Source organism: Corella eumyota, chromosome 4 (genome assembly GCF_963082875.1).
Source record: "Corella eumyota chromosome 4, kaCorEumy4.1, whole genome shotgun sequence".
NCBI lineage: Eukaryota > Metazoa > Chordata > Ascidiacea > Phlebobranchia > Corellidae > Corella > Corella eumyota.
Window position 1 is genome coordinate 13,675,507 of NC_137493.1, and position 18,888 is coordinate 13,694,394.

Sequence of the window (18,888 nt, forward strand, 5' to 3'; positions counted from 1 at the left end):
GTAACTTATGTTACTCTATGTTTAAGTCGCGCATTCGACTTTCCCACATCGAGGATAAAGATATATACAAAAAAAAACTTTTTTTTAAAGATATAACCAGTATAAGCTGCCATACCTATTACACGTTATATGTAGTTGTAGCATATAGCTAACTTACAATCTATTGCATAAATATTAAACTCAGCTTTCAAAAATCCGATCTTAGATTTTTTCGTTGTACTTTAAACTTCATTGAATTTTGTTTATAGATCCATTACTTTGTGTTGAAATAGCAATTCGCTGGTTTTTTCTTTCTTAATTATCAATACCTATTTTAAACATTACTTATAAACAATTTACGCTTTCAACTAGTAAATTATTAGAACATATATGTTTAACACTTAAATAAGCTATAATATATTCCAACAATTAAATCATAAAATATAAATGGTTGTTATCTGTTATAAATAAACACAATTGTTTACTAGAAAACTGCTTTACTTTTTTGAATTCCTCAGTTAATTTAGTTAAAATAATTTTAAAATTTATATCAAAATCGAATTTGCTTTTGGGCACAAAATGATGGTAGTTAAGTTTTTTAAACAAATAATCGATACATAAAATATTAGGCTGTTTAATAAAATATATTATATTAAATTTACCCAAGTGTTTAAAATTAATCTAGAAAGTTAATTCCCAAATGACATTGTGGGTAAATACTTACCATCTATATACTTTAAGTAAAAAAAATAAATCACAACAGAAATTGAAGTATTTGTAATCAACTAGCAAATCATAGTAAACACACAATATCTGCGTACGAAGCAGTAAAAACCAATAATACAAAAAATAACAATAATAATAATAATAAGCACTGGAAAATACAAAATTGACAAAAACACAATCGTTTAAGTAAATTCAACTTGCCTACCTAACTAGTACGCAACAGAAATTTAAAAGAAGAGGCGTCGAAATCCAATCACAGTAGATTACATACAGTGGCAACTGCTGTGATAATAGATACAAAAAAGCTTTAAAAATTTTGATTTTTTGGGAAATTAAAAAAGAAACGAAATGAGATCAAAAATTTGAGGGTAGTTTTTTGGAATTAACTTTTAGATGTTTTAAATTAGGATGATGTAAGCAATATATAGCCAAGGCAAGCTTAGGGCGATTTAATTAAAATGATTGCAAATTTAAAAGAAATCACAAAAAAACGAGTATACCAAACTAATTTCATTTGAGCTAGCAATTAATCAATTCTACAGTATGCCAAAATTTTTATTTAAAATACAATTTTTTTTTAGAAGAACAAAATCCAGAAATTTATGCCATTTTATTTTTGTTTTAAAACACTGCAATTGGAATAAGAAAATGCTATAGCTAAATTGCACTTTTAGTTAACTACAATAATTTTTCAAAAACATTATTTTTTTTTGTTATACTTGACAGTAGTAACATGGTCATTTGTTAACAAATTTACCAATACCAGTTTAATTTACAAGTGCAAACAAAAGAAGTAATAATAATATTTATTCTTGATTATAAAAAAAGTTAACACAATTAAGTAAAGCATGCTGCCTGCATATTAAACCTTTAAAAAAAACATTTTTAAATTTTTAAACACCTGCTTTTAAAAAATGAAAAAAAAACAGGTTTTTTAAATATTAAAATAAAAAAATTGAAATTAAGTAATGTATGTAATTTTGTTGTTTAAATTATCAACTCAATCTTTTAAAAAAGCATGACATTAACTATAGAAGCAGCTATAATTAAAATTAATATTCTTAAATATTTTTTTTGTGGAACAACAGTTTATTTAAAAATTTTGAACTGCTTTTCCGACCGCCCCGAAAAAAATATTTTTTTTCATAAAAAATAAAAACAAAAATTAGAAGAACTGCAAATAATAAAAATTGAAGAAAAGCCCAACGTTAATAAACATTGTAGCGTCGACATTCTCTATTTTAACTTAAAAAATTGTTTTTTTTCATGTTTCGAGCATTTTTTGTATGGCTTTGGGTGTTGCTTCGTCGTTAAGATGTTTGGTGGTGTACTTTAGGGCGTTTATCAACGTTTTTACTTTCATCTTTCCATTTTGCTCCTTTAGGACTTTAATGGAGCCCTTGATCTGTGCAAAAAAAATTAAAAAAATGTTTTTTCTGAATTGCCAATTTTTCAAATTTAATAATGTTTTGTAAATGTATTTGCAAGTTATGAATCATGTCTACTTTATGGTTCTTAAAAAATTTAAGATCGCATAAAAAATGAGATGTAAAAACCGTAAAGTAACAAGAACCATATGTTTTAATTAACACAATGATCAAATAATAATACCCTATTATTCGATATATAGTGATTATAGAGTTAGGGTTGAAGTATTAATATTTAGGGTATATATAGGGATAAAGTACAAAAATTATTAAAAAAAAAGAAAAAAGAAATTGGAGCGATTCTAATAAAAAAGAGTAGTTTTTAATAACTTACGTCAATTTTAGACCCCTTGGCAAAAGCACCGTCCTTGTTAACATGATCGTACAAAATAATAACCCCAACCATAACCCGGACACAAAACGATACAGAATCTGCACCCATTTGAAATCTTGAGTCATCCCTACAAAAAAATATAAGTCTTACAATACTTTAAAACATAAACTCAGGTTTAACCCTATTTTATTTTAAAATAGACATAAATAGAAGGCCAAATAAGACATGTATAAATGTGTTTTGGTTGTAAGTACAAACTTAACAAGGTATTTTATGCATTTAACTTATTATAGCAATAAAAAAACAACATTTTTAATTGTGTTTATTTTTTTTTTTAACTGTGTTTAAATATTTATAACAAAAACCCATTTTATAAATTTACAATACAACCTAAACATAGGTGGGTAATATTTTGTGTTTTTCTTTATAAAATATGTACTAGAAATAGTGTAAAATTACGACTAAAATTGTAAAATTGTACAAAAAAATAAACTTTAAAAAAAAATGTTGTTATCAAAAACTTACGGATTTTCGAGCATGACTTTACAAATGTTTGCCATCGTGCTTAAAACCTCCAACGTTCTATCCGTCTCTCCTTCTGCAGTCTGTTAATAATTAAAAAACAGAGTCATTTCTAACGCCCCTCTGTTAAGCAAACTTTAAACGAAAAGTGTTGAACAATGCTGAGCATGTTTGCATTTCGAATACTTATTGTTCAAAAATCAAGGTTAAATTTTTATATGTTACACATGGATAAAAATAAGTTTATAAATTAACTTTTTTGTACAGTTGTATTTTTACATTTTTAATGTTTTTAGTGTTAGTTAAATTTTTTGCCTATATAATGTAAATAAAAAAACATGAATTCTAACATATTTGTATCATTTTTTTATTTTTTTAATTTACATTGTTTGTAATTTTAAGATTTGGCTTAACATAATGTTCAGTTTAAAAAAATATGCTAGTTTTTAAAAAAAATATCTAGTATGTAATAAAATGCAAAAAAGAAAAAACCTTCATATTGCCTTCTTACAATAATAAAAAAACAAAATATATATATATACTGTTAATATCATAATGCAAATGCATAAAAATATATTTTTTGCACCTGAATTTGTTTGTGTTTGAAAAAAATGAAATTGTATTTTCATGACTTTTATCTGCCACTTAAAAAATATTGACAAATAAATGACACCACTAACTCTTATATGACAATGCTAAATCCATGGCACCTGGTATTTTATTGACAGATTTTTGGACCTTAGGGACCTTAAAGTTCTATTGGGAATTATATTACTATGACAAATCCAAAAACATGTCCAAATAAGTAAATCCAATTCAGAAGCAGACCAACAAATATAAATTAACATAATTTTAAAAAAATTTAAATTTATAATTTTTGTAACTTTGGACTTCAATTTTAAATGGTAAAATGCTGTTAAAATTTATCCAAAAAATGTTTGTTTATTTTTATTTACCTCTGCTACGAATCTAGTTGTTGCTTCGCTCATGGTTTTTAACATTGGTGTCGCTTCTGCGTAGAACAATGACATTTCGTTGGCCATCTCCGTGGAAATACATTTCCCTTCTTCATAGTTGATCCCGGATGCTGACGAATTCATTCCTCTTCGAGACATTGTGCGGCGGAAGTAGGAGAAGTCGTTCTGGATGGCTGGGTTGTTCATCTAAATTTAAAAAAAAAAAAATAATTATTTTTCGGTACAATATCTTAAATTAAAATTTTTTCAACCTATTTAATTGACTGATTTTTTACCTAATAAGTCACATTTTAATTGTCATAATGTAGTCACAACTCTCATTTGATACATGCTTGTTATAATTTACCTGCGCACCACAAGCAGCAGTTTCTTTATATATATTTATATAAATTGGCCTCCACTATATATATATATATATATAGAGAGATAATTGGGAACATAATGTTTAAAGTAAGTAATGACTAAAAAAAGAAATTATACAACTTTATTTAATTTTCTTTTTAAAAACCCAAAAGTCAAACAGTACAGTTTTAAGTTTTAAAAATGTAAAAACACAGGTAAGACTTTAAAACTCAAAACAATTAAGTTCCTGTTCAAAACATTGAGGACAATATTTCTATTTCCTTGTTTATTTTTACCTTAGTTGACTTTTGTGACACCAAGTTCATAAAACAAAAAATCAACTACTTTATAAAATTAAAAAATGACTTTTACAAATGCTCATCTGAATATATGAAACGCCTATATTACAAAAAAGTTTTTTAATTGAATTAAAATTTTCCGAAAACTAAAAATTTTGAAAACAATTTTTTACTAATATTCTGGTGGAAATTTTTTTCGAAGTTATAATCCATTTTTTAAAGGAGAATTAGGGCAAAAAGGGGTTAATAAAAAATGTTAGATAGTGGGTAAAATTTCTTTTTTGGACATCTGGTTTTTGGCCCCATGTTTATTTAATCAAAAATTTTATAGTAAGCTAACATCACAAAAATCCTTCTAATATTAAAATAAGTAAATATAGAATAAAGATAACATAGTTTTCATTTTTGCATTTACTTCAATCAAGCTATGACTCAATACCAGGAAACTAAAATTAAGAAAACTAAGCAACAGGCGCCATTGCTACATAAAATAGAATAGGCTATTTAATATTCGTAAAATCACAAGACACCAAAAATATCTATTTTAAAGTAGAAAAAAAACTAATAAAATATTAAAAAGAATTATAATATTTGTGCTATTGACCAGCTGGTGCCTACCTTTTTAACTTAACACTTCAATTTAACGCCTTTTGTCTACACACATAAATAATTTTTATATGACTTTGATACAAAATGTAATACATTACCTTTAAATCATCAAATTTTAGAGTAAAATGTAAAATTTCAGCAAATTGTTTGGCGAGTGCTTGTTTTGATTCTAAATGGTGTAAGGGGGAATCTGGTTGGCAGGTTAACGCTCTTAACAATTCTTGGACACATTTCTCTAAAAAATAAATAAATATTTAAAATTTTTATTTGTTAATTTATAATCACCCTATAATATTATTAGACACTTAATTTTAATATTAAAAAAAAAAACATTAAAAAAAAACTACAGGCTAATTTTTAATATAAAAACAATATGACTTGCTATATTAAAATATTATTATACCTAATAGACCTTTAAATAAAGAGTAAGTCTAAACCAAATGTAACAAGAATAACTATTAATATAGCACCTACAGTATTAAAACAATGAAAAATAAAAATATGAGGCCCTAAAAAAACAGAGAATTATATTGACATAAATGTGCAACTTAAGCAAAGATTGTTAAGTTACCAATTTTAAATACTTAATTCTAAAATTAGCTAAAAATTACAATTTTTTTAAGAATATGAATATCTTACGTAAATCTTTAGAAAATTCGAAAAACTGTTTGAGTTGTTTAACAAGAGGTATAATAGCTCGCCAAGTGTCTGCTTGTTTTTCTTGTGAAGAGGGATTGGAAATTGCCTTGAAACAAAAACAGTGAGTCGAATGACAGGTACTACGTACACATTACTACATCATTATTGTGACTAATATTATACAACAGCCCACATCGGAAAAAATATGCTTTAGCTGGTATGATACAGCATACTACATTGATATATTAAATATTTATAGCATTTTATAATAAGACTTAGTGTACCCAAACACACCATTAAATAAAATATTCATGTATTTTTGTCATTTAAAAAACGCATCATAAAAAGAATAAAATTTAAGTATATATATACATATACCTAATGCTATAAACATTATTTTAAGTTTTTAAGATTTGATTTTTTATCAATAGCCAACTGCTTGGCATATATAAATATATTTAATAGCAGGAAGCAATAGTCAAGCGCCGTGAATCATAATATTATATTGTGTGCATCTTTTCATAGACTGTTACGTTTCTTATGATGGTTATACACTAGGTCTATCAAATCACGTAAATAACTTTATAGCAATACTGGTATATACATTATGAAAAACATCTTTTTAGTTTTAAAGCACATGCATTGGTAAATTGTAAACTGTTATCTTCAATATTATTTGCATAGGCTCTATAATATTATTATAATTTAATTCCAACTTAGAAATATTTTTTAGGCACTTAAAAAAAAAATTTATTGTTTGGTTAAGGCAAAATATAAATATTATAACTTACTACTCTTATTTCTTCGCCTGCCCCTTTGTAAGATTTTAATTCTGTAATTATTCCAGGGGCGGATGATAACACAATGAGGACTTTGTCGAAAACCTCCTTTTCTTCTTTGGAAGGTGACGCATCTGGAAAAAAATTTCAGTTTAAAATTAAAAAAAATAATAATATAGAACAAAACTTTTTTTAAATCGAAAATTCCCGCTTTGCGATTTAAAAAGAATACATACATAATATGAAAAACTAAAAATTTACTTTCAAAATCCAGAAAGAAATCTTCTAAAGCTTCTTCTTTACATTGAAGAACTTTTAATAGATTTCCCATTCCTGTTGACCCTGGCTCTGTTCAATGTAAAAACAACGATATCACTAGGTCTTTTTAAATGAACAAATTTAATCTTAATTTTATCTTGTATTTTCTGGGTTTCATTTTAACAGTTTTATAAAAAAATATTAAGATTAAATCCAAAACCTTATGTAGTAAAACTTGGTGTTTCAACTACTATACGATGCCACCAGTATTAAAATCTATAACACAAGCCTTGGCAATGTAAATTGTTTGTGTGATTATTAACTGGTTGCATGAAGTAATAGTTAGAACACTTGGTTTCATTAAATCAGTCATGGATGTTTCCCTATATTTATGTCGAAGCAGCAATAGCATACAACGTAAAATATTTAAGCTTTGTTTGTTAACTAACCTTGTAACTTTTAATTTGTAAAAAGGGTTTTAAAATAAACTTCTTACCTTTAAGTTGTTAACTGTATAATTCCAATAAAACTGGTATTCAGATTAGATTAATATTATTTACTGACAAAACGCTGTTACTAAAAACAACTCTAAAAAAGCATAAAAAAATGTTTAAAAACAACTATAACTGTCACTAGTTAGCTCATTAAGCTGTTAAATGATAAAAATGCTCATTTTTTTGTATATATATCTTTATCCCCGATGTGGTAAGGTCAAATGCGCGACCTAAACATAGTGTAACAACTGTTACCCCAACCCAGTCTCGAGTTGCCTGTGGCAGTTTGAGATATTATGGATTAAAATTGCTCGATTATGCTGCTGATTAAGTGCTGGCAGAAGTTCATACCATTTATAGTGCCTTACTCAATGGTGCTACAGCATAAAAGGAGTGGGGATTGAAGCCACGGCCGTATGTGCAAGTGTTTTTACCACTACACTATGCTGCCGTTTTTTATAACATATAGCAACACCAAAAAAGCTTATAGTCAGTCTAGTTTGGTATTTTCTGTTGTATTCTTTTCTAAATCTACACAGTGTTTTTTTTTTATTAGAATAGGTGTGTTTAAGAGATAACTGTAAAAACCAGGCTCTAGTGCATTGATATTTGTGGTGATCAGATAATGTTTGTTCTTTATTGCCATAAGTTTCTTACATAGATCCAAATATATAAATAAACCTAACCTGGTCAATTAAAAATTATCACATATTTTTTGTGCTGTAGATACCTTCAATACTGACCTACGTATCTTCCTAATTGTTTATATATAGAAAAATTACAGTTTGTTTTCTTAAAGTTTTCTGTAATGTTTTCTTAAAAACTGTGATAGCCAGGCAAGCCAGTAGCAAACTATCAAACTTGTTAAATTGTCACCTATTTTGTCTGTATTTACTTATTAAAGACAGCTGGTTACGCCGCTAAAAAATATAACCAAAACTGAGTAACCGTTTAGATATTTTTACTATTTCCGGTTCGTGAAAACTTTGATTTAACATAAGCTTGGCAATTAATATAAACAAATTCTGTTTAAAAAGTATTTAGAATGACATTTACAGTTAAATTCCTAGAAAAATCATTTCCTTGTAGCTTATTCGTAGCAAAATATCAATCTGTAGGCACTACTATAAATTTACATTCATTCAATACTCCCCTCCAAATATTGAGGATAAAGTTTTTGTTTATATTAGCAGGTGGCGCTATTAAAAAATAATAGAAACACTTTTAATTTTTGTGATCAATTAATAAATGAAATAAGCTAAAAATTAATGCAATTCAAATAAAATTTAGTATAAGACTGTAAAGAGATGCAAAAACGTATGGTAGCAAGAATAGTGTGCTTTAATTAATTATCACTATTATAAAAAAAAACAATGACCAATTAGTAGATAAAAAATAATTATACAATTAGAGTAACAAATTTAGTAAATTTAAATTATTAGATAAAAAAAATACGCAAGTTAAAAAAACATATACAAAAAGGCAATTTTACAAGAATTTTGGAAAGGTTAAGGGGTTCGTTCCAGAACCGTGAACTACAAATGATCTTAATAATTTAAACATCACTTTAGTTATTTAAATAAAGTGATTTATTAGCGGGCGTAAAGTTTGTGCTTAAAGGCACCTGTAGTGTGCATTGACATTACATGTCAATTGACTCAATATTGTCGAAAATCTCCCTTTTTGTGGTTTTAGCAATTTTAAACCGCAACATCTTGAATAGTTCCAAATCAATTTTAAAAATAGTGATATTTACGTGTAACTTAAAAAACACAAAATAATTTAAAAAGGGAAAACCTGCGGTCTTTGCCAAGTCTTTTCTATACGTACAGTCCATATGTAACAACTGTAAAGTGGTCTACAAAGTCCAATACTATTATTTAACTTAAAGTTTTATTTACTTAAGAAACAATTGTATTTTATCACTAGTTTTTATATTTTTTACAAAATGTTTTGCAACGATATTCGTTAAAATCGCAGTCGGTATTGGTGCAATAGTTAACTATTATCAGTGTAATTTCAACACATTAATTATTTATAATTACAGTTTTAGGCATTGGTATATTAACAGGACAACCTTATGCATGTGCTTTTAATGGCATTATGTCGTTATTTACGCTTGAAGTTTGCGAAGATTTTAATGTCCCTCGCTTTATCCAACGACTTGGAAACAAAATGTTTCTCCACCAACTAAAAAATCCAATGGAGGCAAATAGGTTTGTTATTAAACTAAACCCGTACAGCATAGTAACTGTTTTAACCTCTTTTTTAAATAAGGTAGCAGTTAATACAGTTGCAGTTAGGTTCACCACCACGCAAGTAGCTGTTAAATAAAAACAACGTCTGATAAGTAGCGGTAATCGTTTTTCAGAGTCACCGCGGCCTTTGGTAGAAACCCTTTTTCGAATGGTCGATCTTCTTAAGCTCGATTTTAATTCGCGTTTTAGGGACTTGCTTTTAACTGAAGTCGTACTGTCGTTTCCATTTTCGACTATCCCTTGAAGTTTGTCTTGGTTTAAAACGTCAGTGGTTTCAAGTCGATGGCGCAAAAGAGGATAAATAAACAACGACAAAAGTACGGAGTGACTGGCAATACTTGAAAAAGCGCCAATAATGAGCTGAGTTTCAACCAACCAAGTTTGTGTTTTAATGCAGGTAGCCTTGCTATTTGATAGCGGTATAGTGTACAAAGGACCAATCGATGTCAGCACGACTTGGCACGAAAAACAGAGAGCTATTAGGCCACAAACTGACCAACTGACAATACGGAATTTAGTGCTGTAAAGATGCTTCATCGAAGGGTTGCTGTAGAATTGTTTTTGGCGTAGCCATAGGAAAAAGTAGTTGCTAAACACCACAGTGCTAACCACCAGCTTGTCAACCAGTAACAGAGTTTGACACCTAGTTGCTGAGTGGTGGTTTATTGTAACGAAAGGCAGAGCGAAAGTTAGAGAGTAGTACACTAGAATGCCAGTCGATCCGAACATAACAAACCATCTAAAAATATAAAATCTTTAAATACCGTCTACAAATGTTTAAAATATGTTTAAATTTAAGGCTAGCGTAAGTGTCCCATGTTTTTAAAAAAACTCGTCGGTCACAGAATGATTTAGATTTTTAAAGCAAACTACATACCTTAATCTTTTCAATTTTCGACTGTGTTTTTTCGATTCATTTCTTAGAAGGCATTCATGACGTAGTAAGGCTACAAACACGTAAACACTAACAACTGCTTGACATAGTATTACTAGCCATACCCCAGTAACAGAAAAAATAAAAACTTCCACAGTGTCGTTGTCTGTGGTGTGGTTAAGATACAACGAAGTACTGTTCTCCATTTATTTTGTCACAAGTGTTCCTTTAGTTTGATATTAAAAAGCATATCGCTACTGTTTCTCTTTACAACTAATTACTTTTGATCGGAGTACGGTTAATAATTGAGCTACTTCAACTTCGTGTTGATTTAGTAAAGTTAAATAAATTAAAGTAAAGCCGAGTTAATTTTAACATATCCTAAAATCTGTATCACAAAATAAAAAGTTTACTAAATTAAAGTAAAATTTAATTAACAGCCTACAAGAAATTTAACATAATCTTAGCTGTTACTTAAGTAAATACACGATTAAAGGTACTAACTACTTTAAAATTATATAAAAATAATTAATAAAACGGCAAACTGAATTACATACAATGTTTCAAAGGGAAATTATTAGACAAATTTTGTGCATGAGCGCACATTTAACGAAACTCAGCGAAGAAAAAATATCTCAATGACAAACTATTTAGAATATGTGGCCGCAAATACGGTTTTAAAAAATTGATATATTAAGTAACAAAAAGTTCTATGAATTATTTTCGCAAACAAGCCCACGACATTCTTCAAAAAATCCTGAAATACTATAAAATACAATACTAATGTTTTAACAAAAGAACTAAAATAAAAAACAGCAGGTTACATTTATACCTTCTAGTCCTAAAATATAACAAAGAATTGCGTATTTTTCTTCTAGATTTTCTAATTTATGCATTGTTTATCTTGTATTTTTAGTTGTTTTTATTTTTCTAGACATACTGCTATCGATTAACCCGAATTGATATGGCGCCTGTAAATATGTTTTGGTAGGTTTCGCGAGCAGTTTCGCATACCTATATACGTAATGTAGCGACTTAACCGCCTTTCTCAATTATGTCAATTTATCAACTTTGTGAATGCCTGATTTAATCAATATGAGAGCAATTGTGAATAAAATTTTGCCATTTAGATTTAAAAATGTTTTTTTTTTATCAACGATGCATATGCCTACTGCGTACGTGCGTTTAAAAATAATTGTATTTAAATATTGCTTATTTCGATTTTATGCTAAATTTAAACTAAATTAAATACAAAAAAATTTAAATTAACTGAAAAAGAATTGAAGGTGATAAATCGCTTTAATAAATTATTGAACAAAAATAGAAGGATTTACAAAAATAGACAAACTCGTTTTATTAAAATATTCTATTTTTAATAATTATTCACGTCTTATAGGATTTCCTTCTTAAAACTTATTGAGAAAATATTCTTATTATCTGCTAACGCGCTTAGAGTAGAAATTTAATATAAAATCTATACATAGAAAGCCAGACCAATATTATATAACAACTATAGGTTTTAAACTTCAGTCTTACAACATAACGTTAAAAATCACCTCAGTTAAAATTGGATTAGCAAATATTTAAACTCTTTAGTACATTTGTTTTTTTAGTCATTTAATAAATATTCTAATATGCTTGGTAATAAGGTACCACAATTAACATGTCAAAAGTTAGGCTACATACCTATATCTTACAGTTAAAAATACAACACTTTGAAACATAGCCTTACTGCTGTATGTTTATATAACACATATGTTAAAAGGTTACTTCTTTCCGCCCCAGATTGACATTGGGCCATTTATTGGTAAAGCTTTATAAGAACTTTTTCTGTGGTGGGCCAATACTGAATCCAAGTTGTCGTAGTTCTTTAAATACTTCCTTATGTTAACATAGCTTTCGTAAACGTCTGACTTTAAAAGGCGAATATGATCCAAAATTTCTCCCAAGCAAAAATCAACGTAGGTTAATTTCTCACAAGCAACCCATTTGTTTTTGGACAAGTGGTTGTCAATCTTGGCCAGTTTGAATGGAAAACTTTCGAAAAATTGTTCACAGTCTGCTGGAAAATTTTTCGAGTAGCAGACCGTCCCGAATTCAATAATCAAGTCCCGTACGATATTTTCAACCATCTCAGCTTTCGCCCAGTCGGAAATCGAATCTGGGACTAGATTAGATTTCCTAGCTATATATTTCATAATCGCCATGCTTTCACTTATTCTAACATTGCCGTCAATAAAATAAGGTAAATTAGGAAAATCCAATTCCAAACCATCTTTCGCATCTTTCCATTCATTATCTTTGTAATCAGCTTGTTCTGTTCCAAATTCATAAACTTTGTTCTCGTATTTAATGTCTACATGCTCAAGTAAAATGCGAATTCGTTCTGCAATACCTCTGGTATTCCAATAACCAAGAATCGGGCACGACATTTTTGCTAACTATCAAAAAAAATTATATTTTAAATTTACAACTAGCCTACTTTATCGCTGCGCACAATCTTAACTATACCATTTGACCACCTATAACGCCGTGTATACAATTTTAACACAAAGCAAATTTGCTTTTTGATAAAAATGTCTCAAAGAATATTAATAGAACCGGACACTCCTGTAATGTAAAACAAACGTTGTTTAAGTTAACATAAATTACATGATCAATAACTATATAAACTGGTTGCCATAATAGATAAAATTAGCTTTCTAAATAGGTTATGTTTTTGTCAATATTTTAAAAATAGATTTTTTCATAGCCGTATATTTTAATAAATTAACTGAAAGTTTTTATTTTATTAAACAACGGCATTTTTTTTGCACAAAGGAACAAAAATTAAGAAAAAATAGAAATAAAAACGTGTACGAAGTAAGTAATTGTAAGCACTATACTATATTTGCAGTTTAGACTTTGTATTGGGTGCGTATGAAGATGTCAAATACTAAGAAAAAAAAGCAGCTTGAAAATAAACAAATAATAAATTTATATACAAACTCATTCGGAATATAAGCTTAGCACTCAACAGGCCTAGCGGAGTTCGCGGCCTTTATCATCAGTATAGTATTAAACACCTTTAAAGACGGCCCAAGTTTTAGTTTGAGTACTTTGGTAAGATCGCTTTGCGTTAGTAACAAAAGCGCTTGCCCGTCGATTTCGTCGTCCGTAAAAAGTTTTTGGTACTCGGATTTACCGGTTACTTTACCGACGAATTCAGCAACTTTGTCGGTCGACCAACATTTTACGAGGCTTTCAGTTAAGCCCACAACCCCGGGCAGTAGTTTAGTATGGCGCTCCCAGCCTACTGGCAGCTCATTTCTTTGTGAAACGTTGCTAAGGTCGGATAGGTAAGAAAACTTGGCTGAAAAATAATTTTCTTTGGAGATTCGACGCGGCCGGTGCTTGTGACATCTTTGCCTGCGTCTGTCTGGCCGCTGGGGTTCGGGCGAGTAGTTCTGATCGTCCTTAAGGGCTACAGCCTCGCTTGTACTATGAAGTGGCGGTCTTCCACGGCGCTTTATTGAAGCAGTGACTTCTTGCTTGATGCCCTGTATTTTTGATGTACCGTGAATGCTTTTGCGAGATATTCGCTTTCTAGATGACAGTCGGTCATGCAGATCGTTAATTGACAGGTTCTTTGTCGAGTAAGGGCACCCGAATTCGCTGTGGTGCTTTTTGTGATGCAGCGAGAATTTCTTGGAAAGCACGTGACCTATACCTGTGCACCCTGGCGTTGGGCAACCACTTACGACAAGGGGGTTGCGGTTGATTTGGACTGGGGGCTGCAGGGGGTGATTGGTGACGTCACACCACTTTGGCGGGTGAATGTTGGGGCTGTCTACGTCATACCAGTCGTCAAAATTTGAGCTCCATCCGTCAAAATGAACTTTAATTCTAATCGGACTAACCTCAATAATTGACCCAACTCTAACTACAAGTGGGTTTCTTCTATCCACTGCTTCCAACTTCATACCTTTAACAAATCCATGTGGTTTCGAAACAAAACAACTCCTGTCCACAGCAGTATGCTGTTTTTCAGACAAATAGGTTTCCCAGTTAAAAGGGACATCTTTGTCAGTAAACCCGAAAGGCGGTGTCAGCATGACTTGGTTATCCCCGCACCAACCAGTAGGGTGAATGTAAGGTGAATTGTAGCGCGCCCAGTAATCAAAATCGGGCTCCCAGCCGTCAAAGTGCACAAGAACGTAATCGCCAATAACGTTGGTTACCGTTGCCACGCAAATAAGGTCGGAGTTATGTCGATCCACAGCTTCCAGTTTGTCGTTGATTTTAAACTCGCTTTTATGTGAATAGTTGTTAATGTAGAGAAACGAGCTCTCTGGCGCTGCCTTCTTTGCCACAGCACCGTAGGTTTCCCAATTGAATTTTAGTGGGTCTACATCTTTTGGAGGCAGTAATTTACGCTTTGTTTTTGCGCAAAAACCGCAGGGAAATATCAAAGGCGAGTCAGCGTCAACCCAAAAATCGTAGCAGTCCGAGTAACCTTCAAAATGCAGCCTCATACGAAATCCACAAACTTGTGCCACACTAACAAGGCAGAACATGGACTGATTTAAAGGATCTACAGCTTCCAAATACCACCCAGCCTTAAATGGGTTTGCAACCTCTGGAATTGGTGGCTTACCTAATATTTCTTTAAACACATTAACAGGCACAGCAAGTGCATTTTCTTCTGCAAGATAGTCGTCCCATGCGAAATCTTTTTTAACGCTAGGCTTACGTTGACTTTTATAAGGTGATACTTCTTCTTTGAACGACTTTTCTGTAGTTTTAGCGTCAGCAGCGTCCAATTCCTCGTGCTTTCGCTTAGAAGCCTTATTTGACTGTGTATTCTCGGGTATAGTGGATGTTGGTTCGTTAGTAACCTGGTTAATAAGCATACAAGTTTTATAAAAGTTAGTTTTTGTTTTTAATTTCTCTACAATGTTAGAAGTCTGACTTCACAGCGTAAACATAGGTTTCATTTTGCCACCCTAACCCATTCTTGGGTTTCCTTTGGCAGTTTTAGATAATATAAAATAAAAGTTAACCAGCTGATTGGTTTTTATATTTGGCAAAAGTTAATTACTGCGAGTTCTTAACTCAAAAATTTTCTAAAAACAAAAGTATTTTTTACAAATTGCTTTTTGTATATTTTTTTTTAACTTACGGGGGTTATAGTAGCTGAAACTTCGTCCTTAGACGAATGTGTTGACGTCATTTCTTCGTCATTGTCTGACGTCACTCCCTCAGTAACTACTTCCAAATCGCCATTTTCATCTCTTCGAAACTGCAAAAAACATTTTATTTAAATATTATTGTGCCATTAAAAGGATTTATTTTTATTTTTATATATATTTATCCTCGATGTGATTAGGTTATGGTTTAGTACGAGTTTATGCAGTTTAAAGTGCCTTACTCAAGGGCGCTGCAGCATGAGAGCAGTGAAGATCGAACACAGAACCTCATGTAGTGAAGCCAATTGTTTTGATTCAATAAATTTTAATAAATTTAAAAGAAAAAAAAATACTGTTTTATTAACATTCTTTTGAAAAAGGCTCTACAATATCAAATTTAATCAAATAGTTTTATGATTATGAAATAATAATTATTATTTTTTTTGTTTTGTTTTTTTTTTAATATACTTTTAACTCGCTTCCCGGTAATTTTCCAATTCCATTTGTCCACGTCAGACCATGAGAATTCGAGAATTGAGACATCGTGTTGTTAATTTCATAATTTCTTGACAAATCCATTTTTAATAATTTTTTTAAATTTAATTCTGTCAAAAAGTTGTTAATTTTTTTTTAAAAAACATCAGGTAATTAATCAATTCAAATGTCAATTTAGAATTACGTAAAATATGCCGACATAATTTTATAAATTGACCTATTAAATTTAATAAAAATAAGTTGCGCAATTTGAAAATAAAAATGTAATACCTGATTTTAAAATGATATTTAACCAAAACCTGCCCTAAAATCTTTAAATATTATTTTTAGGCTTTAGTCATTTAATTAAATATAACTTGAAGTTCGTTTACGAAATAAATAAACTCTAAAAAAAGGCTAAATACATAACAGTCTAGCAGTAAAAAAAACTGTAACTGACTGTCAAAAAAGTAAATAAAAAACTAGCGTTATATTTCAATTCCTCTCACCACTAAGCACAATAAGTGAAAAATAAATTGTTTAAAAGTGCTACTCAAGAAAAATACCATCGACCTGCGTTTTTATTTAAGCCAGGAAACAATATAGCATGTGCTTAAAGCCTAAATTTTTTTTACATATCGTATTCAAAAGTGATGCTATTTTTAAAGCACTAAACATTGTTTAAATTTTTATAAACACACTTTACAATAAACAAAAAAACTTTAAATTTAATATTTTATGTATAATTTTATTGAAATACTTAAATAATTTAATAAAATTGTAAAATCATATCTTCCAGGCTAGCTTAAAAACTCTCTTTTTCAAAAACTATTTCACTAAAAAGTTCTTTTTAAATTCTAGATAAAACACATTCAACGATGATATTTTTTGGATATTGAACACCTAACTTTTCTAATCTATATTAGTTTTTACTTTTGTGAGCTTTTTTAATCTAATTTTTATTTAACTTGGTCTTTAAACTGAAAATAAACATACTGCGCTTTCGGAACAGAAATGTGTGCACAAGTTACAATGGCCGCAGACAATAGGAGAAAGACAAGAGAAAGGAAGGAGAAAAAGAGTGGAGTGAAAAGAGAAAGCGCAAAAAAGAGCACATTGACAAAACTAAAACAGGAATAAAAAATATGTTTTCAAACTTAGCAACTTTTTAAATAACGTCTAGTTATTAAATATAAAAATCGATGCTGATTTAATTTATGGCCGACAAAAAATAAATCTAATTAATGGCAAAACTTCAAACAGCACGTTTTTAAAGAAATGTAGTTTACTGTGATATTAATTTTATAATATTTTTTTACATAAATTTTTTAAGCCACTTTTCTCTTGTAAGTTAAAGTTTAACTAACGTTTTGAAATGTTTTTTCGATTATAAATTATTGACTACATGTTAAACAACATTCTTTATACTATTTTTGCTTTAAGTTTAAGATTATTAAAAAAAATATTTTATTTAAAAAATACTACTAAAAAAACTTCTAGAATTCTAAACTTGGTAAAAATCGAAATGTTTAGTTATAAATACATTAATCAGCATCTTAAAGACTAAAATTTATTTAGTTAATTATTATTAATATACTGTTTTATTATTTCCCTTTTCTATAAACTAGCTTTTTATTATGATTCTATTAAAAAATTCTTTGTACAAGAGAGAAATATTTAGAATGGGTAACGCTTGAGTAATCCAGCTCACGGCTAAGAAGAGAGAACAGCAGAATAAGGAAAAAGGCAAAGGAGAATGAGAGAGACAAACAAATTTATTATTTGCTCATTATCACGGAAATTACGCCTGTGTTTTTTAAAAAAAATTTGGCAGTATGCAAACTCATACATTTAAGAAGAAAATTTCGGAAAAATTTGTTTTTAAAAAACAAAAAACACATTTTTGTTGTTATTTCAAAGCTGTTTGTGAAACTCGTAAAATTTTATTAAACAAAATTCATCAATTAAATGTGCTAAAAAAATTAAAATTTTTAAATTTAAAGGTAAGATAATTATTTTATTTCTGAATGATTTACAAATACGAAAAAAAAAATTAATATATTTTTTGACTCTATTAACAAGAACGTAGACTAAGTATATATCCAGCCAAATTAAAAAAAAAAGGTTTATTTAAACATTTTAAATGTTTAAATAAATGTTTAAACTTTAAATGTTTTTTATATGTTTAAATTTTAAATGTTTTTAATAATATTTAACTGCCTGTTTTTTTCAGTATTGTAACTTTTAAAGACAAACACTAGAGCTTTCGTGATACGTTATTTTAAACACACATTCGTTATGAAATTTCTAATGCTCGTTAAAACTCAACGTACCATAAATAAAATATAACAAACAGCAACTGTTTGTATTAAAAATTACCTTTGTTTAAAAATAGCTAAAATTCTCTTAACTAGCTGTTTTTTGGTAAAAAGTTGTTTAAATTTTTTTTATCGGAAGAAGTAACTTTTACTTGTTCATCTGCCTATTTAAAACTATCTTATTTTTGTAAAAGTTCTTTTTTAGTGAAAATCGGCCATAAAAATATCTTCTTTTTAAGGCTTACTGTTGTATTGTTACCCATAAATTAAGCCTAAAAATAAACTTTTGAAATTCCACGGGGAATTCTCCGAAACAAAAAATTGTTTACAATTTTTAAAAATTATTCGGTATTTCAATTTTGGTTTATTTTAATTTGACATGAACAGTTGAAAATATTCTTTTTTTTGTAT

At 29.1% G+C, this 18,888-nt stretch overlaps 3 protein-coding genes and 1 pseudogene across 3 annotated transcripts; all 4 read right to left on the minus strand.

Annotated features, from left to right (window-relative positions):
- Nucleotides 1-746: 746 nt before the first annotated feature.
- LOC145751414 (CYFIP-related Rac1 interactor B-like) lies at nucleotides 747-7,481 on the minus strand. Its single transcript, XM_082567551.1, has 9 exons — nucleotides 7,388-7,481; nucleotides 6,895-6,981; nucleotides 6,646-6,767; nucleotides 5,855-5,960; nucleotides 5,314-5,450; nucleotides 3,945-4,151; nucleotides 2,992-3,071; nucleotides 2,467-2,593; nucleotides 747-2,110 (listed from the first exon to the last, which is right to left on the minus strand). The coding sequence occupies exons 2-9, from the start codon at nucleotides 6,962-6,964 to the stop codon at nucleotides 1,970-1,972; spliced, it is 990 nt and encodes a 329-aa protein (XP_082423677.1). The 5' UTR covers nucleotides 6,965-6,981; nucleotides 7,388-7,481; the 3' UTR covers nucleotides 747-1,969.
- Nucleotides 7,482-8,987: 1,506 nt separating this feature from the next.
- LOC145751413 (uncharacterized) lies at nucleotides 8,988-10,898 on the minus strand. The gene is made up of 2 exons (XM_082567550.1): nucleotides 10,521-10,898; nucleotides 8,988-10,382 (listed from the first exon to the last, which is right to left on the minus strand). Exons 1-2 carry the CDS (start codon nucleotides 10,721-10,723, stop codon nucleotides 9,464-9,466), a joined length of 1,122 nt encoding a protein of 373 aa, XP_082423676.1. The 5' UTR covers nucleotides 10,724-10,898; the 3' UTR covers nucleotides 8,988-9,463.
- A 1,385-nt stretch (nucleotides 10,899-12,283) lies between these two features.
- LOC145750894 (glutathione S-transferase Mu 3 pseudogene) lies at nucleotides 12,284-12,949 on the minus strand (annotated as a pseudogene).
- A 348-nt stretch (nucleotides 12,950-13,297) lies between these two features.
- Nucleotides 13,298-16,297, minus strand: LOC145751412 (lethal(3)malignant brain tumor-like protein 4). Its single transcript, XM_082567549.1, has 3 exons — nucleotides 16,154-16,297; nucleotides 15,679-15,798; nucleotides 13,298-15,394 (listed from the first exon to the last, which is right to left on the minus strand). The coding sequence occupies exons 1-3, from the start codon at nucleotides 16,262-16,264 to the stop codon at nucleotides 13,523-13,525; spliced, it is 2,103 nt and encodes a 700-aa protein (XP_082423675.1). The 5' UTR covers nucleotides 16,265-16,297; the 3' UTR covers nucleotides 13,298-13,522.
- Nucleotides 16,298-18,888: the final 2,591 nt, after the last annotated feature.

Coding starts and splice junctions, on each gene's coding strand:
- LOC145751414 (XM_082567551.1), bottom strand. CDS start 6,964: ATGGGAAATCTATTAAAAGTTCTTCAATGTAAAGAAGAAGCTTTAGAA. Junction 5,451..5,854: donor CGAATTTTCTAAAGATTTAC/GTAAGATATTCA, acceptor TTTATTTTTTAG/AGAAATGTGTCCAAGAATTG. Junction 2,594..2,991: donor AAAGTCATGCTCGAAAATCC/GTAAGTTTTTGA, acceptor ATTTTTTTGTAG/GGATGACTCAAGATTTCAAA.
- LOC145751413 (XM_082567550.1), bottom strand. CDS start 10,723: ATGGAGAACAGTACTTCGTTGTATCTTAACCACACCACAGACAACGAC. Junction 10,383..10,520: donor CGAAAATTGAAAAGATTAAG/GTATGTAGTTTG, acceptor TTATATTTTTAG/ATGGTTTGTTATGTTCGGAT.
- LOC145751412 (XM_082567549.1), bottom strand. CDS start 16,264: ATGGATTTGTCAAGAAATTATGAAATTAACAACACGATGTCTCAATTC. Junction 15,799..16,153: donor TACCGGGAAGCGAGTTAAAA/GTATATTAAAAA, acceptor TGTTTTTTGCAG/TTTCGAAGAGATGAAAATGG. Junction 15,395..15,678: donor TTTCAGCTACTATAACCCCC/GTAAGTTAAAAA, acceptor CTTATTAACCAG/GTTACTAACGAACCAACATC.